Source organism: Anolis sagrei, chromosome 1 (genome assembly GCF_037176765.1).
Source record: "Anolis sagrei isolate rAnoSag1 chromosome 1, rAnoSag1.mat, whole genome shotgun sequence".
Taxonomy (NCBI): domain Eukaryota; kingdom Metazoa; phylum Chordata; class Lepidosauria; order Squamata; family Dactyloidae; genus Anolis; species Anolis sagrei.
The window spans coordinates 334,428,907-334,456,453 of record NC_090021.1 but is presented as its reverse complement, the minus strand read 5'-3'; the positions used below and the strand labels follow the sequence as shown (position 1 = coordinate 334,456,453).

The following is a 27,547-nucleotide window of genomic DNA, read 5'->3' as shown; positions in this document are numbered from 1 at the left end:
AACATTTTTAAAAAGCAGTAAACCAAACATAATGACAGTGAGCGGGCCGCATGTACATAAAATGATTTAAAAACTCAGGGTGGGATAAAGGGGCAGGCATCCTCACCTCACAACCTCTGAGGATGCTTGCCATAGATGCAGGTGAAACATCAGGAGAGAATGCTTCTGGAACATGGCCATATAGCCTGAAAAACTTACAGCAACCCAACAATTTTTCATTTGAAAAAGAATGACGGGCTCTTGATTCAGAGCAGCCAAAAGCTCAGTGCAGTTAGAACAGCACAGGAGGAGAAACTGAAACTCACGATAATTATTTTTTGAATGGCTGCCACTTTTCAGGCGCGCGTATATATATATATATATATATATATATATATATATATGAAAGAGAGGTTATGCATCAATCCATCAACAGTCATGGTTAAGTGCTATATTTCATTTTGGTTCTGCTGCCTATGTTAATATTTAGAAGCTGAACAATTAAATAGCCAGTTACATCATCTGGTTATAAAAGATCACATATTTCTAGCGTCTGACCTTGTGCACACATTGAAGAAATAAACATTAAATTAACTGTGTTACTTAAAAGTAGGCCCTCAGGTGTGATATTTAGCAAATATAAAGATCTACGTGTTAAGTGTTCCGGCCCAGCAGACTAGGAGTCATGTCTTCATTTGTGTGACCTGCCTTTATTTTGCATGTCATAAATTCAGTGAGCGGTTCCAAGAGTTTATGAGCTAGTTGTGTCTGCATGAGCTGCCGAGCAACAATTTGTGATGCTATCCACATTTCAAATATAAATCAGTGTTTTCTGTCGCGAATGGCATATGACCTCACAACCTCTGAGGATGCCTGCCATAGATGCAGGCGAAACATCAGGAGAGAATGCTTCTAGAACATGGCCATACAGCCCGAAAAACCTACAACAACCCAATGATTCCGGCCATGAAAGCCTTTGACAATACACGGTTCACGCCTGTTTTGGAACATACTGCGCGGTTTTAACTCACAGCTTTACATTTCTAAATACGGTGCTCCATCTCACAGGAGAAATTCTTGGAGATGCCGACGATGGACCAATGAGCATGGCTGAGCTGGACCAACCTGTTTCTCCAGCAGATTTTGGGGACAGCAGACAGACGACACCTCACCTGGACAGTGCACCCCCGGTAATGTACTGTGGCTCTTTTGAAAAACCTTATTTGGATGGGTTTGATGTCATACAATCTAAAAGCGAGGGACAATGTAGGAGTGGGGAAAATGCAGATTCATTTTCATTCTATCAAAATCCTTCTGTACTTTATGGGATGACTTTCTCCAGGTGTTTTGGACTCCCAGAATTCCTGACCATTGGACGAGCTGGCTTATGGAAGCTAGAGACCCAAAACACCTGGAAAACCACAGATTGTGCAGGCCTTCTGTAGAATGTTGTGCTCATTCCATATTGTGGCATTCTGCGCAGGTTTTTCACGTCTCCTTGCCTCATTGCCTCACATTTGTTTGGAAACTTGAATTGGAATGCTTCAATATGATGGATGCATATACAGTTGTGCCTCTGTTTTTATGGATTCTGTGTCCATGGAATCAATTTTCAAGCCAAGCTGGAAAATATTTTTCCCCAAGGGACTCGGTGCGGCTTACATGAGGCCGAGCCCAAATACAACAATACAAGCAATAATAACAACAATACAAGCAGTTAAAATAAAACGTGGACAATAAAATAAAATAACGTAAGCATTAACAATAAGACAACACACAATTAAAACCATGGGAAGGCCAAATGTAGAATTAAAATTAAAATAATGCTGGAATATGGCCGAAAAAAGTGATAGGGCGTTTGTGGAAAACATACAAGCAGTCCTAAACCATGAAAAGTGCTGTGGGATCATTATTCTGGGAAGGCACACTGGAACAACCACATCTTCAAGCTCCTTCTAAAGACTGCCAGAGTTGGGGCATGTCTGATGTCCTTAGGAAGTGAGTTCCAGAGTCGAGGGGCCACCATCGAAAAGGCCCTCTCTCTCGTCCCCACCAATCGCGCCTGCAATTGGATTTTGGTATCCGTGATTGTCCTGGAACCAAACCCCAGCAAAAACTCAAAGGGCTCACTCTTAATACATTTATTGACAGTGTTTTTTCCTGGGTTGTTGTAGGTTTTTCGGGCTGTATGGCTATGTTCTAGAAGCACTTTCTCCTGACGTTTCGCCTGCATCTATGGCAGGCATCCTCAGAGGTTGTGAGGTCTGTTGGGAATTAGGTGTGACTGTTTCAACTGGCCACCTTGATTAGCATTTGATGGTCTGACTGTTTTTAGGTGTATCTTGTTACTGCCTGTGGGAATCCTTTGTTGAGAGGAGATTAGCTGTCCCTGATTGTTTCTTCTCTGGAGTTGCCCTGTGTTTGAGTATTGTTCTTTATTTGCTGTTATAATTTTAGAATTTTTTAAAATACTGGTAGCCAGATTTTGTTCATTTTCATGGTTTCTTCCTTTGTGTTGACATTGTTCACATGTTTGTGGATTTCAATGGATTTCATCAAGGAACATGAAAGGCACTGCAGACTACTTCAACCAGAGAAGTCAGCCATAGCAGAGCACCTGATGAACCAACCTGGACACAGCATATCATTGGAGAACACAGAAATGCTGGGCCATTCTAACAACCACCATGTCAGGCTACACAGAGAAGCCATTGAAATCCACAAGCATGTGGACAATTTCAACAGAAAGGAAGAAACTATGAAAATGAACAAAATCTGGCTACCAGTATTAAATTCTAAAATTATATCAGCAAATAGAGAACAACGCTCAAACACAGGGGAACTCCAGACAAGAAACAATCAGGGACAGCTAATCACCTCTCAACGAAGGATTCCCCCAGGCACTAACAAGCTATACCTAAAAACTGTCAGACCGTCAAGGTGGCTAATTGCAATATTCACACTTGCCTCCAACAGACAAGAGTTCTTTCTCCCACCCTGGACATTTCACAGATATATAAGCCAAATTTTCCTAGTTTCCAACAGACCTCACAACCTCTGAAGATGCCTGCCATAGATGCAGGCAAAAAGTCAGGAGAGAATGCTTCTGGAACATGGCCATACAGCCCAAAAAACCTACAACAACTCAGTCATTTTTCCCCTCAAATTTGTGTTTGCTTAGAATGTTGTTAAGCATCGTAATGTTAATAGGACTTACAATGATTGTTACGCAGCAGCAGCACCAAGAGACGTTGCAGCCAGCAAAACCCAGAGTCATCTGTGTGAAACCCAGATCTGAAGACACACAACAGCAAGGTAAAAGTTTGCTTTCATAATCTTTTAGACATGATCTTCTGTTCCCACACTGACCTCATAGTCAGTTTAAACCTGGGGTGAGCAGCACTGGAAGGCATGAGATGCATACTTGAAAAGACCTTAAAATGGAGAATCCTGTTGTCAGAAGCTTCTGAAAGCAGAATCCTCCATTTCTTTTCCTTGATGGTGGATATTAGTGGGCATGGTGGACCACATGAAGGTTACAGGCCATTCAGTTCCCAGCACTGACATACTCATAGCCTTTTCTTCTCCATCCCTGCAGTGAATGTACTGCAGTGCTTAGTGCATTACATGAATGGCCAGATGCTGCTGCACCAGGTAAAAAAAGGACAAAAAGGTGAAGGAAATGCATACAAAGAAGGGTGAGAGCAGAGCAGGTAGTTCTCCAGACAAATCTAGCTGACCCAGCCAGACAAGAGAGAAAAAGATTTTTTTTGAGAAATCAGATACAGTCTGGAATGAAAAAACCCTGTCTATTGATCTTGCAGTAATGCTCAGGTCATAGAATCATAGAATAATAGAGGTGGAAGAGATCATAGGGGCCATCTAGTCCAACCCCCTGTTGCGGTTTATTCGTCCAGTCACTTCCAACTCTTCGTGACCTCATGGACCAGCCCAGAGCTCCCTGTCGGACATCATCAACCCCCTGCCATGTAGGAAAAGCACAATCAAAGTATCCCTGACAGATGGCCATCCACCCGGCTCTGAAGCAGAAAGTTCCACTGCTTAATGGCTCTTCTTACAGTCAGGACGTTCTTCTTAATGTTCAGGTGGAATCTACTTTGCTGTAATTTGAACCCATGGCTCCAAGTCCAAGTTTCCAGAGAAGCAGAAAACAAGCCTGCTTCCTCTTCCTTATGGAAGTGTATTTCATATGTGCAGGTTGAGTACCCTCTGTCTAGAAGATATTCCAAAGTCTATAAAAACAGTTTCCAAAATCCCAAACACTCCTAGTCCTAAGCATTTCAGACATAGGATACTCAGCCTGTATTTATTTGAATTTAAAATGTGTAAAATTAGTAAATTATATATATTTATTTATTACAGTCAATTTTTGTGTGTGTCAGGAACGACTTGAGAAACTGCAAGTCGCTTCTGGTGTGAGAGAATTGGCTGTCTGCAAGGACATTGCTCAGGAGACTCCCGGATGTTGTTGTTGTTGGTTTTTTTAAAATGTTTTACCATCCTTGTGGGAGGCTTCTCTCATGTCCCCACATGGGGAGCTGGAGCTGACAGAGGAAGTTCATCCGCGCTCGCTCCAGATTCAAACCTGCAACCTGTCAGTCTTCGGTCCTGCCAGCACAAGGGTTTAACTCACTGTGCCACTGGGGGCTCCATCAATGACCAACATCAAAAAATAAACAAACTTCTCAGGCTTTTGGCTAAGTTCAGGTATAGTATCTTTTCTTATCAGTTTAATTAGCCTATTGTCCACACTCAGAGGGGCTGCAGTGGTGCAGTGAGTTAAACCTCTAAGCTGCTGAACTTGCTGATCGAAAGGTCAGCACTTTGAATCTGTGGATGGGGTGGGCTTCTGCTCTTAGCCCCAACTTCTGCCAACCTAGCAGTTCAAAAACATGGAAATGCGAATAGATCAATAGGTACCGTTTTGGCGGGAAGGTAATGGCACTCCATGCAGTCATGCCGACCACATGATGTAGGAGGCGTCTACAGACAAAACCGGCTCTTCAGCTTAGGAATGGAGATGGGCAACACCCACCCAGAGTCGGACTCGACTAGACTTAATGTCAAGGGGAAACCTTTACCTTTACCATAATTTACGTGACTTGCACATTTGTGGCTCTGTGAACATTTTACACCACAAAATGCAGGGATTTTTGGCATCTTGTTCGGTCTATATAAAAGGAAAAGCTTTCCAAGTCTCAAATACAGATCAGCCTTTATAACCAGAAACACCTTGTAAACCTATGTATAGGCGTTGCACATTTTCTGCTGGATAATGTAGGAATCTGCTTGTAGGTGAAGTTTTGGCCACAAGATGGCAGCCATCTGTTTCTTCTTGTTACAGGGGTCTGGAAGATGTGTCTTATTCCATATATTTATGAATAAAGAATTGTTGGTCTTTTTAAAAGATCAACAATTCCACTTCTAGTACAAAATTTCCTATTGCCTTCTATCTTATCAAGAACGATAATATTTTCCAGTTATAGGTTACTTCTTATGATGTGGTCAAAGTCTCATAGAATCATAGAGTTGGAAGAATAATCTGTCACAGTAAGTTGTCACAGGATCAAGTATGTGTGTTAAAGAAAACCTTGTATTGTTGATTATTATGTGCAGCTGCTAATGTAGGTCAACTAGTAAGTTTGGTCCACACCCGGTGGGGTATAACTGTATGGGTTTTAGAATACAGTTCAGCTTTTGCTCTGAGGAGCCTTTGCTCAGGCATTTTGCTCAGCCATTTATACTGCTCTCTCATTTGGATGATGATGAAGAAGCCTTATTCTGTATTGCTTACAAGGACTACGTAAGTTTATTGCACTGTTTGGATGGATGGTATCCTTGAAGTGACTGGCTTGACTCTGAAGAAGCTGGGGGTGGTGATGACCGACAAGGAGCTCTGCCGTGGGTTGGTCCAGGTCACGAAAGTCTGAAGCGACTCAACAAATAAACAACAACAACACACATCAGCCAACATCACTCCAGACCAGGAGTGACCAGCATGACCCTTGTTGTGCCCTCTGGCCACCATAACAAGGAGGCTGTGGAGACTGTATACAACCCTCTTTAACACACATTTATGTTACTAACTAGCATATATATCCAGCGTTGCACAGGTGTAATAAAGGTCACCCCCCTCCCTGCTTTCTCCCTTCTCCAGTTCTGAGAAGACATACCTCATAATGTTTTGGCAATGATGGATGGGCTTTCTGAGACTTAAAGTGTCTCCCTGTTAATGCTCTGTTACAGTAAGTTGTAATAGGATCAAGTGTGTGTGTTAAAGAAAATCTTATACTGTTAATCATTATGTGCAGCTGCTAATGTAGGTCAACTAGTAAGATTGGACCATACCCGGTGGGGTATAACTGTATGGTTTTTAGAATACAGTTCCGCTTTTGCTCCGAGGAGCATTTGGTCAGACATTTTGCTCAACCGTTTCTACTGCTCTTCTCATTTGAATTAAGATGAAGAAGACTTATTCTGTGTTGCTTACAAAGACTATTTAAGTTTGTAACATTGCAAGTTTATGTTTTAACTCTGCTGATAAGAGAAAAGTTTTTCTGTCCTTTTTCTCTTGCCTGGGTGCAATGTTATTGTGTCTTCTGCACTGGACCTGACTGAAACACGCTATGCACAACATAATCAATTTAGTAATTTTGGCTTCCAAGAAGAGTACAGACTTGATAGTAGTATTGTGTCAAATTCTCAGAGCCAATTCAGAGTCCTTTCTCTTCAGCTTCAAAGATCCAATTAGAGGGGAGGGGATTTGCTCTGGCCCAGACTAAAAAGAAACCTAAATATGGAAAATGTCATTTTACTTGATGATCCTGTGACTTTTTTGCTTCTCTCTTGGCAATCAATTATGTGGGTTCCTCTTCTCTTCCATTCCATCAACTCTTGCGCTTCTGCGCCTTGATTTGTGCTCCGAAGCTGGCCCTAGTGTTACTCCACCAATTGGAAGCATCTGTCAGAGATTTTCTATACCACAGCAAGTCCTGTAATTCATTAGAATAATGCCTGTCTAATAAGGAGATGACAGCAAAGAATCTTGCAAAGCTAAGTAATGAGCTTATTAACAGTGGAAATGAATTTTGTGAAGCATATTGGCTTTCACATCTAATGAAGGAAGACACATTTTTCAATATGGAGCATTCGTGGAAACTTTTACAGATTTTACTCTGGACCACCCACTTACACATCAGTGTTATCACACTTGATAGACCTAAGGGATAAAGATAATGATAAACACCCTCGTTTTTCCTTCTCCCAGATACCAACGCAACAAAGCAGATCCAGATTACCAGCCTGCAGTGCCACATAGCACTTACTATGCAATACCCATAAGAAACTGGGTCCAATACCTAATTGGATCCATGACCAACACGTTATTAGCTGGGATTTTTGCAAGAACGGATATCAGCTCATGGAATAGCAAAAGGACTGTGCCAAGCCTCTTTCTGGGACTCTGTACCATACTTTGCACAAACAAGATTTATTGTACGTCCCTCATAAACCAGACAAGGGACGCCCAAAGCTAGTCCTGAGTTTATGGGCCCAAAACTACAAGTATTTGCATCTAGTGCCTGATGTCAGCTCCAGCTGGAGGGAGAATCAAGACATTTAGGTTCTGTAGGTTAAAACTATCACCTTTAATTGTACTTTGTATGTTACCTAAAGTCAAAACAGATCCAATACCAACCAAGAGCTCTAGCAAAGGATTGCTGCCTTGTTGCGGCACTGGAGCTTGAGCACCTCAATGATGCTACGAGCTAAACTGTGAAGGGGCACCCAAAAAGGGACGGTCATGACAGAGAGATCAGACCAAACGCAATCCCTGGGGAAGGTAATGGCAACCCAACCCAGTATTCTTGCCAAGAAAACTAAATGGATCACTACAACCAGAGATATGTTGGTATGCCATCAGAAGATGGCACTCCCAGGTCGGAAAATGGTCAAAATGCTATCCTTAGAATCATAGAATCATAGAGTTGGAAGAGACCTCATGGGCCATCCAGTCCAACCCCTTGCCAGAAGCAGGAAAATTGCATTCAAAGCACTCCCAATAGATGGCCATCCAGCCTCTGTTTAAAAGCTTTCAAAGAAGGAGCCTCTACCACACTCCGGGGCAGAGAGTTCCACTGCTGAACAGCTCTCACAGTCAGGAAGTTTTTCCTCATGTTCAGATGGAATCTCCTTTCTTGTAGTTTGAAGCCATTGTTCCGTGTCCTGGTCTCCAGGGCAACAGAAAACAAGTTGGCTCCCTCCTCCCTATGACTTTCTCTCATGTATTTATACATGGCTATCATGTCTCCTCTCAGCCTTCTCTTCTTCAGGCTAAACATGCCCAGCTCTTTAAGCCACTCCTCATAGGGCTTGTTCTCCAGACCCTTGATCATTTTAGTCATCCTCCTCTGGACCCATTCCAGCTTGTCAATATTTCTCTTCACTTGTGGTGCCCAGAATTGGACACAATATTCCAGGTGTGGTCTAACCAAAGCAGAATAGAGGGGTAGCATGACTTCCCTAGATCTAGACACTATGCTCCTATTGATGCAGGCCAAAATCCCATTGGCTTTTTTGCTGCTGCATCACATTGTTGGCTCATGTTTAACTTGTTCTCCACAAGGACTCCAAGATCTTTTTCACATGTACTGCCCTCGAGCCAGGCGTCCCCCATTCTGTATTTTTGCATTTCATTTTTTTCTGCCTAAATGGAGTCTCTTGCATTTGTTACTATAGAACTTCATTTTGTTACTTTTGGCCCATCTCTATAATCTGTTAAGATCATTTTGAATTCTGCTCCTTTCTTCTGGAGTACTGGCTATCCCTCCAAATTTGTTGCCTTGAAGTGACTGGCTTGACTCTGAAGGAGCTGGGGGTGGTGACGGCCAACAGGGAACTCTGGCGTGGGCCGGTCTGTAAGGTCACAAAGAGTCTAAAGTGACGAAACGAATAAACAACACCAACCAAGAAGGAAAAAAAACTCTAAAGGGCCGTTGTCTTGGCAAATCTACAGATTATTGGAGTGATCAAATGTTAACAAAATTGACAGCTTACATCCTTTCACCACCAGAAGTAATTGTTTACATTACTGAAAATGTATTTTAATGTATTGTAATAGAAGAAAAAGAATCTGTGGGCAATGGAGAAGATAAAAGAATATTCTGAAGCCAGTGAGCATATTCAGCCAACATTTCCACAAGATCTGGGCAGTGCAATGAGGCCATAATAGAATGGTGCCCTGAATGGTTTTTTAAGCAACTGGTTTTAAAGTGAATATAAGTAATATTAATGTTTGTATATATTTATGGTTTTATGTCCCGGCATTGAATGTTTGCCATATATATGTTGGGCTCCACCCTGAGTCCTTTGCGGGGTGAGAAGGGCAGAACATAAATGTTTCAAAAAAATAAATAATAAAGATCTTGGGAATATACAATTCTGTCCAAATCTATATGACGTACTGAAATCCATCAGTTATTATTTCTGAAAGAAACACCCCACTTCCAACAATGTCACTTAAGAGCTTTGTTGACCACTGCTTTCATCTTGAACAATCTGTGTACTCACTTGCTCGACAGGATGATGATGATGATGATGATGATTATTATTATTATTATTATTTGAAACACAACAAGATTAGTACGCAGAACACAAGATCACTATGCTGGCTGTTGTATTGGACTGTGTGATGTATCGGCGAATAATGTGTGCAGATCCCAGTAGGGTGGCCCTTTGCAGCTGACTGATGGTAATTTTATCAGCGCTAAGTGCAGGCCAAGATCTTTAGGCACTGCACCCAGTGTGTCGATTACCACTGGGACCACCTTGACTGGCTTGTGCAGATCAGATCTTTGCGGAAGCCTTTTATCAGTTCTTTCCAAGCCTAATTAAATATTTTGGTTTCTTCATTGTCCCTAACATTATTTCAGAGTGGAACTTCTCTAAACCCAGCAGCTGCACAGCATTGTTTCTCTACATTGTGTCTCCTGCTGATATTGAAGGGGATAGCAAAACCACTGTTTGAAGTGTGAAACTAAATTTTAATATGTTTGCTGTCTCTCAGGGTAAATTTGATTCTGTGATTCTACAATTCCTAGTGGCTCTGACTTTGGTGAAACAAGACTTGGCTTTCTCTTAGAGACAGTAACCTTGTACCTTCAACTTTGCCTCCTTGAAGTTATACTCAGTCTTCATGTCAAAAGTTAATTCTTCCTTTCTTGTTCCCAGAAAATAACTCTGTTCTGAGATATCTGAGATATTTGTTGGAACCTCCATGGCAGAGTATTGAAATTTATTTATTTATCGTGTCAGGAGCGAACCAAAACAGTTGTATTGCATTAAAAAACAGACAAACAAACAAACAAAAACACAAAATTTGCAGACTTGATATTCTATTAAATGTCCTTTGACCAGTAACTGGCCAGTTGGAGTGCCTCTGGTGTTGCTGTAAGAAGGTCCTCCATTGTGCATGTGGCAGGGCTCAGGTTGCATTGCAGTAGATGGTCTGTAATTTGATCTTCTCCACACTCGCATGCCTTGGATTCCACGTTGTAGCCCCATTTCTTAAGGTTGGCTCTGCATCCCGTGGTGCCAGAGCGCAGTCTGTTCAGCGCCTTCCAAGTTGTCCAGTCTTCTGTGTGCCCAGGAGGGAGTCTCTCATTTGGTATCAGCCATTGATTGAGGTTCTGGGTTTGAGCCTGCCACTTTTGGACTCTCGCTTGCTGAGGTGTTCCAGTGAGTGTCTCTGTAGATCTTAGAAAGCTATTTCTTGATTTAATTTGTTGGCGTGCTGGCTGATACCCAAATAGAGGATGGGCCGGAGATAACCAGTAGCGACAGTATTGATGTAAGACTCATATTGGAGGTTCACATTTCTGGAGCGAAGTCCTTCAGAAAGTCAGGTTCCTTGTTTGTTCCTTTGGAGATGGAGCACTGTGACTACTTTCCTCTGGCTTACAATATTGAGTTAAATCTTCCGGAAACCCCTCCCTGTTTTAAATTATATGAAGTCTTGAGTGCCTCTCATCTGTACAGATCCTTTTTTTCTTGCCAACCCAGAGACTGATGTATTCAGTACTAACCATGAAGGTTCATTCTGGGTTGGTCACGAGGAAGGATCCATGCCTTCCTATTCACCAGATACTGCAAGTGGATAATTTTTCCTCAAGCTCTTCTTCCTGCTTGTTTCTCCAGGCTTTTATGTGGAGCCAAAACTGCAGAGGTATCCAAAATGTCCTGCCTCTCTCTGGGTGGTGATGGGTGTAACTCGCACGGTGTGGTTTCCTCCTTTCTGCCAGAACCAACCTTAATAGTTAATACCTAATCTTCCATTTCTTTCTGTGGTTCTTTTGGTGGTGCTCTCCAAAGAGCAGAAAGTATGGGAAAGGGTATGCCTTACTACCTCGCTTGTGAGCCTGGATTATGTGCTTTTCACATCATTTTGAAGTAGAATCAAATCTCTAGTTGTCCTTGTTATAGAGAGAATAACCTTGTGCATTTCGACTGAACCTTGATCCCTTTTTGCTGGCCAGATTCTGGTAGACCCTGTATCAGGTATGTCATGCCTCCCAAAAATAGGTGGGTAGCTGGAGCCTTTTTTGGTCCTCACCCAAAAAATATGGCTAGATCCAGCCCATTGGCTGCAATTGGGAACTTAGGAGGCTCCCCTTTCTATTCCTGGGACCCTTTCCTTTCTTCCCTTCAAGGCAGCCTGGGTTTCAGGGTTGGAGGTTCGAATCTGGGGACAGCACAGATGAGCTCCCTCTGCCAGCTCCAGCTCCAGCTCCCCATGCAGGGATATGAGAGAAGCCTCCCACAAGGATGGTAAAACATCAAAACATTCGGGCATCTCCTGGGCAATGTCTTTGAAGACGGCCAGTTCTCTCACACCAGAAACAACTTGCAGTTTCTCAAGTTGCTCCTGACACACACAAAAAAGCAATGGGATGTAGGAAGCACCTTTTCCGGCCCATTATGTGGAGGGGGGGGGGACTTCCCAGGCTCGCCTTCCTGTCATTTTAGGCACTGTTTTGCCCTTATATCCTTCATCAAGACCTGGATTAAAAGCATCAGTTAAGATACCACTCTTTCTGCAATCCTTCTGTCTATAGAGGAGGCTGGGTTTAATGCTTCGTTAAAGCTGTTTCTTTCTACTCTAGAGGAGACAAGCGATACAGGCACTGCAAGCACTCTCTTCCTACACATAGCTTTCCAAGACATTTTAAGGAAGCTTCCCACTTCCCAGGGATGAAAGAGTGATTGTCTTGGAGCTATCTCCCTGGGTTTCCTCAAAAAAACCATCTCTTTTCTCTTGATGTGCACTGCAGGCCTTGCCTGGAATGGTGCTCCCCCCCCCCCAAACCTTTCCGCTTTGGGTTTAATACTTCCTTAAAGCTGTTTTACTCTAGAGGAGAGGTAACTACATGTAGTTTTCTGTTAATGAGGCTTCTCTTTTTGTTTGCTGGAATTACTATCATTAATACTAAGAAGTATTTTCTGAAGGAGAGAAGAGGAGGAGTAAAAGACGCTAAAAGGGTGACCCCCAAACACATGCATGCACCCCACCCACCCATCCTGCACATTGTTGGAGCTCAGCCTGTGATTGTGTTTCAGGATCAGGGTGCTTTGGATGTGGGAAGTGATGTCAATGAGTTTCAAGATGGCAATAGTTTTTTCAATGATATTGATGCAGAGAATGACCAGGAGATCCCTGCTCAAAGTGTAGTTTCCCATGAGAATGTCCTGAGGGGTGTGGGGATGATGGTGTGCTCCCTGAATTGTTACCAGAGAGTTCCCATGTTAGGGAACATGAAAAGCACTTGGCCCAGCTGCAAAAATTAATGAGCAAATAGATAGATGGGAGGAGATCAGTCAAAACAGGAAAACTGAACAGTGGCTTCATCGTTCTGCCAGGCTCTGAGAGAAAAAGATAAGAAATTCTCAGGTAAAGTGAAACCAATTTCAGAGCTCTAGAGACATAGCTAACGAGGAGATAAAAGTACAGGATATGTAGTCAGATGAAGCATCGTTTGGAATCAAGTCAAGATCTCGTCCTTGTTTCATGGAAGCTTTGCTTGGAAAATTCATGTTTTAAGTGCCTTTATTTCATGGTTTTGACTCTTGGATTCTATGCTTGGATTCATGTTTCCTGATTTTATGTGGGAAGTTTTGATTTTTTTTTTTTATGGACTTTGCTGGACTATTGCTCTGGACTACTTTGTTCCTGCTTATCTTCTTACCTAATTGGATTTACCTATTTCTTTAAAGTGCTTTTTTACTTTACTGTTTTTTAATTATCTTCAATAAAAGGATTGTTTCCCTATCCAACGGTGCGGTGTTTGAAGTGAGAAGGCTTTTCCTGTCCTGGAGTGCAACACACATTCCCAACTCTCAGTCAGTCCCACTAAATAAAAATAATCAAGAAAATAAAGGAAAATCAAAACGATTCAAGAGAGAGGCCAAGCCAGAAACCAAGCCAAAAAATACACTGAAGCTAGGACACAACTGTGGTGCCGATAAGGGAAGGAGGAACCATGATTGAGTGCCACGTGGTCCTGTTACATATGGGAATCCGTGACAGCTGGTCCCTTGCTGTTACGGCTACCAGGCCAAGCCGAAGAAACTTGGATTGGGCGAAGGAAAATGCTTAAAATGGATACTACAGAAAATTCAAGAAATTTTGTTTCTCCCTGAGGACAGAGCCTCTGCCTAGATCTCCATTGGCTTCTATATAACTCCTGCCACAAGTTTGAATCTACGTCATCTACCACAAAAGGAAAATGGAAATTCACCCAATCCCAACTACAACTAGTTCAACTTTTGGCCTCTGGCTCTCTCTTTTGCTTCACCATAGAGGCCAAGAGTAGCTAAGGACAGTCTTGCCTTTTCTTCTCGATGCAAGTCAGGGATGACAGAGACCATGCTGTGCCAGTCCTTAATTTTCAGAAAGTGAAGGGAAGGGTAGCTAAATAGTCCTTGGGTTCATCCAGTCATTAGCATCTCAGCAGGACTCTTCTTTTAATGTTCATTAATTTTGCTTTGCGGTTCCTTGTTCATGTAAAGCGATGTATGCTGGAGGAGGGTGAAAGCAGGTCAGCCTTAACAGCTTTTATTCCCCAACCCTCAGAATTGGTGCCAATGGGATCCTGGCCTGACTGGCTGATTTCCTTTCCTCAATGGAGGCAGCCACAATTACTAGTTTCGCAAAGCTAATACAGTGGCTTGCAATGCAGGAAGGACAAAACCATTTCTGTGCCGCCGTCATGCTTTTTTGGAAATGCACTCCTCACCAAATTATCAAGTTTCCCATACTAGAACTTGTTCAATCTCCATAACTTTTAAGGGTTCAGAAATGTTTAAGTACCAGTATTAAAAAACTCTAAAATTACAACAGTACAACAACAGAGAGGAAACAAACAAGAACATCTAATCATCTCTCAACAAAAGTTTGCTCTAAGCAATGTCAAGCCATTATGTGCTAATCAAGGTGGTCAGTTGAAACATTCACACCTGGCTCCAGCAGACAAGAGTCCTTTGTCCCACCCTGGTCATTCCACAGATATATAAACCCCTTTTCCTAGTTCCAACAGACCTCACTACCTCTGAGGATGCTTGCCATAGATGCAGGCGAAACGTCAGGAGAGAATGCCTCTAGACCATGGCCATATAGCCCGAAAAAACATACAACAACCCAGTGATTCCGGCCATGAAAGCCTTCGACAATACAATGTTTAAGTATTTTGAAAGAATGTTACATTGAAGTTGGAACCAACTTGCTTTCTATTGCTCTAGAGACTGGAACAGGAAAAGGGATTCCACCTGAATTCATTAGGAAGAATTCCTGATGGTAGGAACTGTTCAGCAGAGGGCTGCTGTGGGTTTTCCAGACTGTATGGCCATGTTTCATACACATTCTCTCCTGACATTTCACCCACATCTATAGCAGGCATTCTCAGAGGTTGTAAGGTTGTTGAAAACTAGGCAAGTGAGGTTTATACATCTGTGGAATGATGTCCAGTGTGGGAGAAATGACTCTTCTCTGTTTGAATGTTGCCATTGATCACCTTGATTAGTATTGAATAGCCTTGCTGCTTCAAAGCTTGGCTGCTTCCTGCCTGGGGGAATTCTTTGTTGGGTGAATGTTAGCTGTCCCTGATTGTTTCTTGTCTGGATTTCTCCTGCTTTTGAGTGTTGTCCTTTATTTACTCTTCTGGTTTTAGAGTAGCCAGATTTTGTTCATTTTCATGGTTTTCTCCTTTCTGTTGAAATTACCACATGCTTGTGGATTTCGGTGACTTCTCTATGTAGTCTGACATGGTGGTTGTTAGAGTGGTCCAGCATTTCTGTATTCTCAGGTGGTTCATCAGGTGCACTGCTATGGCTGACTTCTCAGGTTGAATTAGTCTGCAGTACGTTTCATGTTCCTTGATTCATGTTTGGGCATTTCTGCATTTGGTGGTCTCTATAAGGAAAACTCCCAGCATTATGTCCTCAAAATGCCCTTTACTACTGCTTTAGGATTGACTGCATTCCCACATTTTCTCTAAAAATCCTATCCCAATTATATCCTACCTGGTTCACATCAGCACTATTTTTTAATTTTAATCTTATCACATTTGGCCCGGCCTTTGGTTTTAAAGGTTTATATGTTACTGTTGATTGCTTATTGTCTATGTGGTTATGATTTATATTGTATTGATTGTTTATTGATGTTTTATTTTATTGATGTTCTGTTTATTGATGTATTGTGGGCTTGGCCTCATGTAAGCCGCACTGAGTCCCTTGGGGAGATGGTAGCGGGGTACAAATAAAGTGTTGTTGTTGTTATTATTATTATTATTATTATTATTATTATTATTATTATGTAGTTTTGTCCACAGCTGTATGGTATGCAGTAGACTCCTGCAGAGGTGAGAAGATCCCTCTTGTCCTTTTCTGAACATAGCATTTGTTGGATTTTCTTAATAGGTCTGTGGAGTACACGGTCTAGGAATATGATGAACTCTCCTTTGTCTGGAGGTTTTTAGAACAGGCTGGATGTCTGTCTTGGGGGTGAGCTTTAGTACAGCTGGTAAATCTCCAGCAGTGATAAGATCTACCAACCAAAAGGTTGGCATGAGCACCTGACTGTCAGCCCAGCTCACTGTTTACCTAAGAAGTTCAAAAACAGCTTGAGCTGTAAGTAGAGAAATTAGGTACTGCTAAAACAATTGGGGGGAGTATTTTATGACACCATAAAAAAAAGATCAGAAAATACCGAGCGACCAAAAGGAAAGAGGAAGTTCTGATGGCTCTTCATCATAGAGGATGGAGCAACATCACCCCCTGTGGTTGGATTCAAGCACAATCTCCAAGGTGCCAAAAAGCTGGACGTCAACACAACATACCTCCTTCCTGTCCTCTCTCTCTGTCCTGTCTATCCAAAACGGCATTGAATATTTGTCATGTATGTGTACTGGGTCCCCTTGGGGAGATAGGACCTAATATAAATAAAGCGTTGTTGTTGTTGTTGTTATCATAATCATTATGTCTGGCAGGAGGTCTTGGTATGTGTCTTCCTTCTTGGCAGTATGGGATTGGACTACATGGCCTTTGGGGTCTCCTCCGACTGTATGATTCCATTATTTTATGCTAAGTTCTTTAGGCTAAATACATATTTTTGTATCCCTCTCTGCTTTTGCCTTTGTCCCTGCCCATCACTGAAATACTTCCTCGCCAGAACTTTGCTGGAAGATGTTCTCCACCCATATCCTAATGTGTAGTATTTGTAATATTTGACAGCAGAAACCAGATATGTGTACCCAAAGAGTGTAGTAATCGAACACATCTGGAAGGTGTGAGGTGGGGGAAAGATGTGTCAGTGCAATAGAGCAGCTCAGTGTTCAGCAGTGCTGATGGTATCATAGCAGTAAGATGGCCACACCTTCCTTTGCAAGACATATTTAATATACACCATTCTTTTTGCATTTAATTACGTTTTCCTGTTCCTAAGGAATTTCCAGCTTTTAATAAAAGTAACCAAGATATGTAAGGTTTTAAAAACTTGCTAGTTTAGAAGGGATGCTGTGTAATCTGGAGCGAAATTCATGAATCTTGCAATTACAAATCAAAGCCTTGTTTAGTCTGAAGAGAAACAAATTTCCTTTGGCCTGAGCCACACAACTGTTTCTTGTTTGCTTCCCTGTTGTTGTGTGCTGTTCACTCTCCTGGGCAGGAGTTCGGACGTTTTGTTGAATGAGCCGATTGTTTTCCTTTTGTGTTGCCCGTCAAGCGAGTCCCCATCTGGTTTGCATCAGACTGTTTTCACAGCCAACAACTGCTGCCTTTCCTATATCCTGACACTTCAGGGCCCCTGCGCTATCAAAGCCTTGCCGTGAGAGTCTGTCTGGCTGGGCCCATGCAGCTGTGCCACGGCAGCTTGAAGCTATTAGCCAAATAATGGCAACGTAGAACTTGAATCGGCCCTTATTCCCATTGGTGTCATGTAAGTACAGTGAACAGTGCAATAACGCGGAACCCAGCCATTGCACTTTAGGGGACCCCTCCCTTTTCCACTTGGAATTTTCATCCTTCTTTTAAACGTTTTTTTTCTCCCCATTTACAACAGTTTCCTGTACCTAAAAGTACCAGTCTTTCTACAAAACATGTGTCTGTCTACGTCTGTATGTATGAACAGAAAAACAATTAACGCTATTTCCTGCAGCATCGTTCAAGGTAGTGGTTGGAATAGTTCAGTACATATAATGCTAGGAATTCTTTTTATTATGGAATTCCTAGCAGAAAGAAGAGTGAATTCCTATTTAGCAAATCAAGTCCATGTTAATATTTCAAGGATTGTTTGCAGAACCTAGTATTACCTTGTGGAGTGTGTTTTCTATGTGAAAACATCTTGATCTAGTACATAATTGCATCCTGCTGGATCAGCAATAGCATTGGGTCCAAACCCTATGTGTTGTTTACAGAAATGCAAAAAAAGCAACATGTTGGAAAAGCTGGATGCTCACTTCTGCTTATGTAGAATGCATATTTCTCATTTCTGACTGCAAAGGGTTTTTTTTTAATTAATTGTGACAGCCAGAATAATATCTGGTCTGGAGAGAGAGCCTTGAGCAATTAATGGCAGCAAAAACAGCCTTATAGACACATGCAGCTCCATCTCAACCTAAGATTTATTTACCGTGTCAGAAGTGAATTGGGTACAGTTATAATGTTAAAAACTTGGCATTATGCTAAATGTCCTTTGACTAGAAGCTGGCCACTTGGAGTGCCTGTGGTGTCACTGTGAGAAGGTCCTCTGTTGTGCCTGTGGCAGAGCTCAGACTGCATTATATTAGGTGGTCGGTGGTTTGCTCTTCTCCACACTCGCATGTCGTAGACTCCACTTTCTTAAGGTTGGCTCTGCATCTCGTGATGCCAGAGCACAGTCTGTTCAGCGCCTTCCAGGTTGCCCAATCTTCTGTGTGCTTAGGAGGAAGTATCTCATCTATTGATTGAGGTTTCGGATTTTAGCCTGCCCCCTTTGGACTCTTGCTTGCTGTGATGTTCCGGCAAGTATCCCTATAGATCTTAGGAAGCTATTTCTTGATTAAAGGCATTGGCTTGCTGGCTAACATCCGAATAGGGGATGGGCCAGAGATGTCAATGCCTTGGTCTATTCATTACAGGCTGCTACTTCCCGGCGGATGTCAGGTGGTGCAATACCGGCGAAACAGTATAATTTCTCCAGTGGTGTTGAGCGTAGACATCCTGTGATAATGCGTCATGTCTTATTAAGAGCCACATCCACTGTTTTAACATGGTGAGATGTATTCCACGCTGGGCATGCTTACTTAGCAGCAGAGTAGCAAAGCATAAGGGTTTTGCTGCTCCCCTTCTGTTTTTCTTAAACATGTGGATTTAGCCATTTAAATTCAAGAAAATGGATGGATACAAAAGCCTTAGCAATTGCAGCTGTTTGGGGAGAGAGGGGCTTATAAGAATGTCAAAGGTGTCATATAGGATCAAGATTAATGGTCTTGCTCATCTAGCATTCTGCTCACACAATGGCCAGCCAGTTGCTTGTGCACCTTGATCTTCCCACAGACTGATAAACGGAGACACACCAATGAGGAGTCATCGATGGGCTCATTTTCCATGAATTTATTCAGTGCCTTTTTAAAGCTTTAGAAGTTGCAAGCCATCACAACATCTTCTGACAATGAGTTCCACAGCTTTAACTATGACCTTTGTAGAGATGCACAGTCAGTCCTCCAGATTTGAAGGTTTCAGTTTTGTGGCTTTCATTGTTTGTGAATTTGTGGGTTGCTGTGAGTTTTCCGGGCTTGTATGGTCATGTTCCAGAAGTATTCTCTCCTGACATTTCTCCCACATCTATGGCAGGCACCCTCAGAGGTTGTGAGATCTGTTGTAAACTAGGCAAGTGAGGTTTATATATTTGTGGAATGTCCAGGGTTGTGAATTTGGTTCATATATTCAGTGTAGATCAGTGGTTCTTAACCTGTGGGTCACGAGGACAAAAATCCAGTCCACGAGCCTCCTTCCTCTTTATTTATCTTATTTTATTTTATTTTATTTTATTTTATTTTATTTTATTTCGGCTCCTTTTGCACCATTTGCCACTCCTTCCCTGTCGCTTACCATGGCATATGTTCTGTATCAGAAACTAGAGCTGATGTGGCCTATCTAATGCAATTTTCTAAATCAGCACCCCAAACCAAATCTAAAGTTGACCAAAAACTGATTGGTGTTAATGTTGAAGAGTGGTGCCTGGTCAAAGTAGTCCTTGGTCAAGTATTCTCTGCTCAAAATGGTTCCTGGTCAAAAAAAAGGTTGTGAACAATTGGTGTAGGTTTCACAGTGTGATCTTAGGTTCAACCTCAGCCAAAGAGTTATGCCGGAGGACTTAGAGATTCCTGGACACAACCCTTCTCTAGGCATTTGTAAGTTCTCCAGGATGATTCTGTGTTCAGCCTCTGGCTGAAGTTGACCATGCAACTGCTCTGGAGAACCAGTTGATTGCTAAATAGGTATTTGCTCAGTTTAAACAAAAGGTGGATTTTCAATTGGTGTTTTTTCCACTTCTGCAGGAGAACTGTGCCCCTAACCCCAGATAATGTGGGAGGGCTACTGCATTCCCCTTTATCTTTCTTAAATTTTCCACCAGTTAGAGTCAATGCGGATTAAAAAAGAAGCACAAAAGCCTTTCTCTTAACTTTCGTTTCCACATCATCTGTATAAATAAAAATGTAATGTTAGTTGTGGGATTAACATAACTCAAAAAACACTGGACGAATTGACACCAAATTTGGACACAAAACACCTATCAGGCCAATGAGTGACCATCACTCAAAAAACACTGAAAAACACAGTGGAAGAGACTTAAAAAGCCAAATTTCTTTTAACAAAATACAATACAATGCATGCGCAAAACCATATATATGCTCATATACACAAATATATACACACCAAATATACACACACAAAACACATATACACAGACTGGGCCACAGCAACATGTGGCAGAGGATGGCTAGTCATTTTATAAAAAAAAATCTTTCAAAATACAATGTATGCGCAAAACCACATATATACTCATATACACAAATATATGCACACCACATATACACACACAAAACACATATACACAGACTGGGCCACAGCAACGTGTGGCAGGGGATGGCTAGTCATTTTATTTAAAAAATCTTTCAAAATACAATGTATGCGCAAAACCACATATATACTCATGTTGTTGTTGTTCATTCGTTCAGTCGTCTCCAACTCTTCGTGACCTCACGGACCAGCCCACGCCAGAGCTCCCTGTCGGCCGTCACCACCCCCAGCTCCTTCAAGGTCAGTCCAGTCACTTCAAGGATGCCATCCATCCATCTTGCCCTTGGTCGGCCCCTCTTCCTTTTGCCTTCCACTTTCCCCAGCATCATTGTCTTCTCTAGGCTTTCCTGTCTCCTCATGATGTGGCCAAAGTACTTCAACTTTGTCTCTAGTCTCCTTCCCTCCAATGAGCAGTCGGGCTTGATTTCCTGGAGGATGGACTGGTTGGATCTTCTCGCAGTCCAAGGCACTCTCAGAACTTTCCTCCAACACCACAGCTCAAAAGCATCGATCTTCCTTCACTCAGCCTTCCCTAAGGTCCAGCTCTCACATCCATAGGTGACTACAGGGAATACCATGGCTTTGACTAGGCGGATCTTTGTTGCCAGTCTGATGTCTCTACTCTTTACTATTTTATCGAGACTGGAAACTAAATGGACCAGTACAACCAGAGATATATACACAAATACATACACACCACATATACACACAAAGACTGGGCCACAGCAACGTGTGGCAGGGGATGGCTAGTAGTTTTATACAACTCTAACTATGTCTCCCCTTACAGCTTAAAACATTAACTTTGATTTTCTCCAATCTCTTGATTGTTTAAAATGCACTTTTTGTGCCCTTTTCTAGAATACTCCCCCTTTTTAGGTCGGTGGCCAAAACTGTAAAAAACTGTTTTGATGTGGTTGCACCATCTGTATGTGTAACAGCAGCATGGTGTCAGCAATATTCTAATTATGCCTTACATGGAATTCACTCTTTTTAAAAGAGAAACTGCCCAGTGGATTAACATTTTCGTCTGTCCATCACAACGCCAAGATTCCATCACTGTTTATGTGACATTCAAGTTTTTTTTGGCACCAATAGGCATCTCTTTGTGCCTGCTTACACTGATTTACCATTTTAACAAATACTCTACCTATTTGTTGAGGTCGTCTTGACATTCTGTGCAATTTATTTTTGTTCTGACTATGATAAATGATTTAGTGTTAAAAGCAAACCTGACTGCAATGCCACTGAGCCCAGATTCATTTGCCTTTGAATAGCTTAAGAAGCATCAATGCTACTGCAAATCTGTGATGAATCTGATTGTTTTTATCTCTCTGCACAGTGTGAACTAGCAATTTCCTCCTATGAGTTGTTGTAGGTTTTTTCGGGCTATGTGGCCGTGTTCTAGAGGCATTTTCTCCTGACGTTTCGCCTTCATCTATGGCAAGCAGACCTCAAGGTAGTGAGGTCTGTTGGAAACTAGGCAAGTGGGGTTTATATATCTGTGGAATGTCCAGGGTGGGACAAAGAACCCTTGTCTGTTGGAGCTAGGCCATACAGAACAAGACAATTTAAAGCCAAGTAAAACAGTTTTGATAACTAATGCAATGTACTTGTGTAGATTAGTATGAAAAAGCATAGGGTTTCAAACTGTGGAGTGTGACCCTCAGCAGGAGCGTGATACTCATTCAAGGGGGCTCATGAAGGACTATCATTCACATGACCGTCCGACATTGAAATTGTCTTGATGGCAAATAACAACATAGTTTGGATTACACATTCTCGTGGTCATCTTATCTTAGGCTCATTGCCATGGAGCCATCTGTCTCCTAGACCAAACCATCAGCAGTACGTGTGAGAAAGATCTTGGAGTCCTTGTGGACAACAAGTTAAACATGAGCCAACAATGTCATGCAGTAGCTTAAAAAGCCAACAGGGTTTTGGCCTTCATAAAGAGGAATGTAGTGCCTAGATCCAGGAAAGTCATGCTACCCCTCTATTCTGCCTTGGTCAGACCACACCTGGAATCACATTGTGTCCAGTTCTGGGCACCACAATTTAAGGGAGATGTTGACAAGCTGGAATGTGTTCAGAGGAGGGCGACTCAAAGGACAAAGAGTCTGGAGAACAAGGCCTATTGAAAGGGTCTTTGAGTGAAATTTGCAAATGCTAAGCAAGGGACTTTGAATGAAATTAACAGCAAAAGAAAAATATACCCTTTCTCTGTAGAAAAGGAGCAACACGGAAGGAAATGTTTTTAAGAAACAAGATGTGACATGTAGAGGGCGGAAGTTGTGTTGTGGTTAAGTTCAAAGGTTATGGTTAAGCGCAGAGTCTTCAGGTACAAGAAGGTACTTTCCATCAAAAGGTCAAGGGAGAGGGGCTGGAAAGAGAGTACTTTCCATGACCTATTACTTGAGTATAAAAGTCAGCAGGAAAAGAGGAGGGGGGTGGCAGTCACTTGAAGGGTAGCATCTGCGTATGCTGCCAGGCTGTCCGTCTTCTTCATGAAGAAACTAAAATAAACCTTGTTTTTTAAATCTTTTTTGGGACTGTCTCCTTCCTTACGTGTTCCCGTGATGTGGACATAAGAAGACCCAATTTAGGGTCTCTAACACTATGAGGAGCGACTTAAAGAGCTGGGCATATTTAGCCTGCAGAAGAGAAGACTGAGGGAAGACATGATGAGGACCATGTATAAATATGTGTGGGAAGTCATAGGGAGGAGGGAGCAAGCTTGTTTTCTGCTGCCCGGGAGACTAGGACGTGGAAGAATGACTTCAAATTAAGGAAATGAAATTCCACCTGAACATTAGGAATAATTGACTGTAAGAGCTGTTCAGTGGTGAACTCCATGACCTATTACTTGAGTGTGGTGGAGGCTCCTTCTTTGGAAGTTTTTAAACAGGCTGGATGGCCATCTGTCGGGGGTGCTTTGAATGCGATTTTCATGGTTCTTGGCAGAATGGAGTTGGACTGGATGGCCCATGGTGTCTCTTCCAACTCTGTGATTCTATGATTCAGTTCTGCCTTATTTCTCCTTCTCCCCAGTATATATCTTTTTTCTGCATTTCAGGATTTTAGTGAGGTTCTGGCATTTCCTCCAAGCACCTTCCCAGAATCAATGAGCTACCTGCTTACTAACTGTTCATCATACTGGGAGAGGGAAAGTTGTCCTCTGTGATTTCTAAAACTCACTTTCAAGGCTTAGTTTTCTTCTTTTGATCTAACCCTGGGTTTGTGGCTAAGGTTCTTTCTTCAAGTCTTTGGTCGCAACTTTCATAAAGCCTTTAATATCCAAAAAGTTCTAAAATTATAAAGAACAAAGTCAAAACTTTCCTTTATGTTTTCTAGAGACCAATGATTAGTTGCTAGTTTTCCTTCCGTACCCTGTAATACACAGAAGATGAGTCTGTTTTGGTGTGTGTGTGTTTTTGTTCCTTCTAACGGGTCAAATTTTTTATGTAGTTGTGAAGAAGAGGGGAACAGCAGCTTGAGGGCTTAGTTTTGAAGCTACCAGCATGCCATCTAACATGAAAATGGAAAACCCATGATTTTCTGACACTCTTGTTCGTTTTGTTTGTTCCTAACACTTTGTGCAAGTAAGATTTAGAAATAGATCTGACTATCTAAAGTAGTTTTTCTGTGCTGCTTTCTGTTGCTCAAATATATCACATGCTTAGGGCAGATTTCCATTCATGTGGTCACAAGGCAGGCCTGGCCTTCAATCTTGAGAGCCTCTGCAACCTTGCCCGCCTGTGTAATTTTCACTAAATGTCATTCCAGGAGTTGAGTTTGATGTCTGTAGAAAGTCAATGTTTCACAGGCGTATAGCAGGGTTGGAAAGACAATAGCACCTTGGTCTCCCTACGGATGTCTGATCCTCAAACATCGCCTGAGCTCTGCGAGTGCAGCATTTTTCCAAATGAAGCAGAGAGTGTTTAAGGACTGGGACATCCATAGGGATACCAAGGTACTTGTTTATAAAGCTATTGTCCTCCCAACCCTGCTATACGCCTGCGAGACGTGGACTGTCTACAGACATCACATGCAACTCCTTGAACAATTCCATCAGCGTTGCCTCCAAAAAATCCTGCAGATCTCTTGGGAAGACAAGTGGACAAATGTCAGTGTGCTGGAAGAAGCCAAGTCCGCCAGCATTGAAGTGATGGTTCTCTGCCATGAACTCCACTGGACCAGCCACATTGTCTGGATGCCTGACCACCATCTCTCAAAGCAGTTGCTCTACTCAGAACTCAAAAACGGAGAAGGGAATGTTGTTGGGCAGGAAAAGAGATTTAAAGATGAGCTCAAAGCCAACCTTAAAAACTCTGGCATTGACACTGAGAACTGGGAAGCCCTGGCCCTTGAGCGCTCTAGTTGGAGGTCAGCTGTGACGAGCAGTACTGTAGAATTTGAAGAGGCACGAATGGAGGGCGAAAGAAACATGCCTTGGCATTTTTCCAACTTCGGCATCCTAGAGGTCGAACATCCAGATGTCCTCACTACCTCTGAGGATGCAATCCTAAATCAGTGTAAAGTGCATTTAGAAGACATAATGCCGAGGGTTCATTATTCTAGGAAGGTGCACTGGAACAACCATGTTTTCAAGCTCCTCCTAAAGACCGCCAAAGTTGTATGCCATTAGGCATACAAGACAGACAGACAGACAAGAGGTATGTGTCTCGGCATTTTTCCAACTTCAGTGTTCTGGAGGTTATGCTCGATTCTGGCCACAGGTGGGTGCTGTTGCTCTATCCTCTATGATGATGAGCCTTTTTCATTACAGACTATCCTCCTTGTTATTTGATCACTGGCATTTTTATGGTGCTGTAAAATATCTCCCTGCTTAAGCAGTGCCTAATTTCTCTACTCACAACTACAGCTGTTTATCTGAATGCTTAGGTGGACAGTAAGCTGGGCTGAAGATTTGGGTGCTCACCCCAACCTGGGCTCAAACTCCCAACCTTTCTGTTGGGAAAGATCTATTGTTGCTGGTGATTAACCAGCAGTGCTAAAGCCTGAGAGAAGGGAGCACAGGAGAAATATGTTATCAGTGTCAATATCCCATCATATTACCATCCTATGAATTTTCTTTCTAATCCTACTTTTCTTGTTGAGTGATTTGCAAGTCATTTTTGACTTACAGCGGCTCTATCTCAAGGTTTTCCTTGCAAGACGTCTCCAGAGGGGGTTTGCCACCATTGCCTTCCTCTGAGGCTGAGAGAATGTGACTTATCCAAGTCACCCAATAGGTTCCTTGTAGTCAAGAAATCTATGTTTTTTAACTGGTGCTAACATAAAAATATCAACAGAATACCATCTGATTCTTGTACCAATAATACACTGTAATTCTATATATAAGGAGCTAAAAAAAACCCCTTCCCAGCTGTTGCCATTAACCCCATTCCTAAATTAGGATAGACAAGAAAGGGTCTTCTGTCCTATATAGTTATAATTACAAAAAGACGACAGAAGAATGGTCTTAGAGGGAATTATTCCAGGGGGATTCTGTGAGTTTTCTAAGCTCTGGTCTAAAATAAATTTGCTCTTCGATAGCTGTCCTTGGGTAGCTTTCTTTAAAGCCCAATGAGACCAACATAACTGAATGACTAGCTTTATCTGTATTGCCCCTTGAGCTACTTGAAGAATCTGTCCTTGGCAGAGGAACGCATTGTAAGATCAAGGCAGCAAACACCCTAATTTAGAGGGAACAATTTCGAACAAAGAAGCCAAGTGGTGCTGAACAGGGAATCTCTGCTTATGCAAAAATAATCTGAGGAATGCTTTTAGCATTACAGCTTGGGATCACTTAAGCACTCCTAAAAATTCCCTCCTGACAAAGAAAACAGTACGATGAGAGACATAAACATGGCATAATTTCACTTTGCAGGAATGGTGGAACAAGAATCCTGGGGGAGTCCATGAGCACAAATGGTGGTGGGCTTCGTTAGATTCCTTCCAGCATGTTCCTTGCAACAAAGGAGAGCATTTTCAGAACAGATGGGAAAAAGAAGCACTGCTAGATCAATGGACTACATTTCAGCAGCTATATCAGGCATGGGCAAACTTTGGCCCTCCAGGTGTTTTGGACTTCAACTTCCATAATTCTTAACAGTTAGGAATTGTGGGAGTTGAAGTCCAAAACACCGGGGGGGGGGGGAATTTTGCCCATGCCCGAGCTATATACAGCCTTATTGAGGAATAATAGGGTATATTCTCTTCATCCGATTTACAAAACCCGCATTCTCCTATTTGGGAGCAAAGGTACCTTCGCTTTTAAAGGGAAAGCTATAGTTAGGTAAAGGTAAAGGTTTTCCCCTGACATTAATTCCAGTCGTGTCCAACTCTGGGGGTTGGTGCTCATCTCCATTTCTAAGCCGAAGAGTCGGCATTGTCCGCAGACACCTCCAAGGTCATGTGGCCAGCATGATTGCATGGAGCACCGTTACCTTCCGCCGTAGCCGTAGCTATTGATCTACTCATATTTGCATGTTTTCAAACTGCTAGGTTGGCAGAAGCTGGGTCTGACAGCGGAATCTCATGCCACTCCCTGAATTCGAACCTGTGACCTTTCGGTCAACAAGTTTAGCAGCTCAGTGGTTTAACCCACTCTGCCACTGGGGGCTCCACTGGGAAAACCATAGGCATTTCATATTGCCTGTTCCTGGCTTACAAGAAGCTCATGGCGACAATTTTAAAAGTGTGAAGGTTGCAACAAGGAGGACACTTAATACGTAAAGACATTTAGCAAAATCCAGGCTCATCTTTATCCCTATATGTAAATGAAAAATACCATACACGAGCCCAGTTATTGCTTTATGAACCCTAATACTGGATACCTTAATCTGAGGCAGTGGTTCTCAACCTTCCTAATGCCATGACCCCTTAATACAATTCCTCATGTTGTGGTGACCCCCAATCATAAACTTATTTTCATTGC

At 42.3% G+C, this 27,547-nt stretch overlaps 1 protein-coding gene across 6 annotated transcripts in view; it reads left to right on the top strand.

The window, feature by feature from the left end:
* KIAA0586 (KIAA0586 ortholog) overlaps nt 1-27,547 on the top strand; it is a 138,504-nt gene that overhangs the window by 84,750 nt on the left and 26,207 nt on the right. For 5 of the 6 annotated variants that reach the window (XM_067463072.1, XM_067463070.1, XM_067463074.1 and 2 more), the window contains exons 31-32: nt 1,048-1,169; nt 3,213-3,294. In XM_067463072.1, the coding sequence (XP_067319173.1) occupies nt 1,048-1,169; nt 3,213-3,294 (204 nt within the window). The remainder of the gene's footprint in view (nt 1-1,047; nt 1,170-3,212; nt 3,295-27,547) is intronic. The other variant, XM_067463073.1, reaches the window with a different exon arrangement.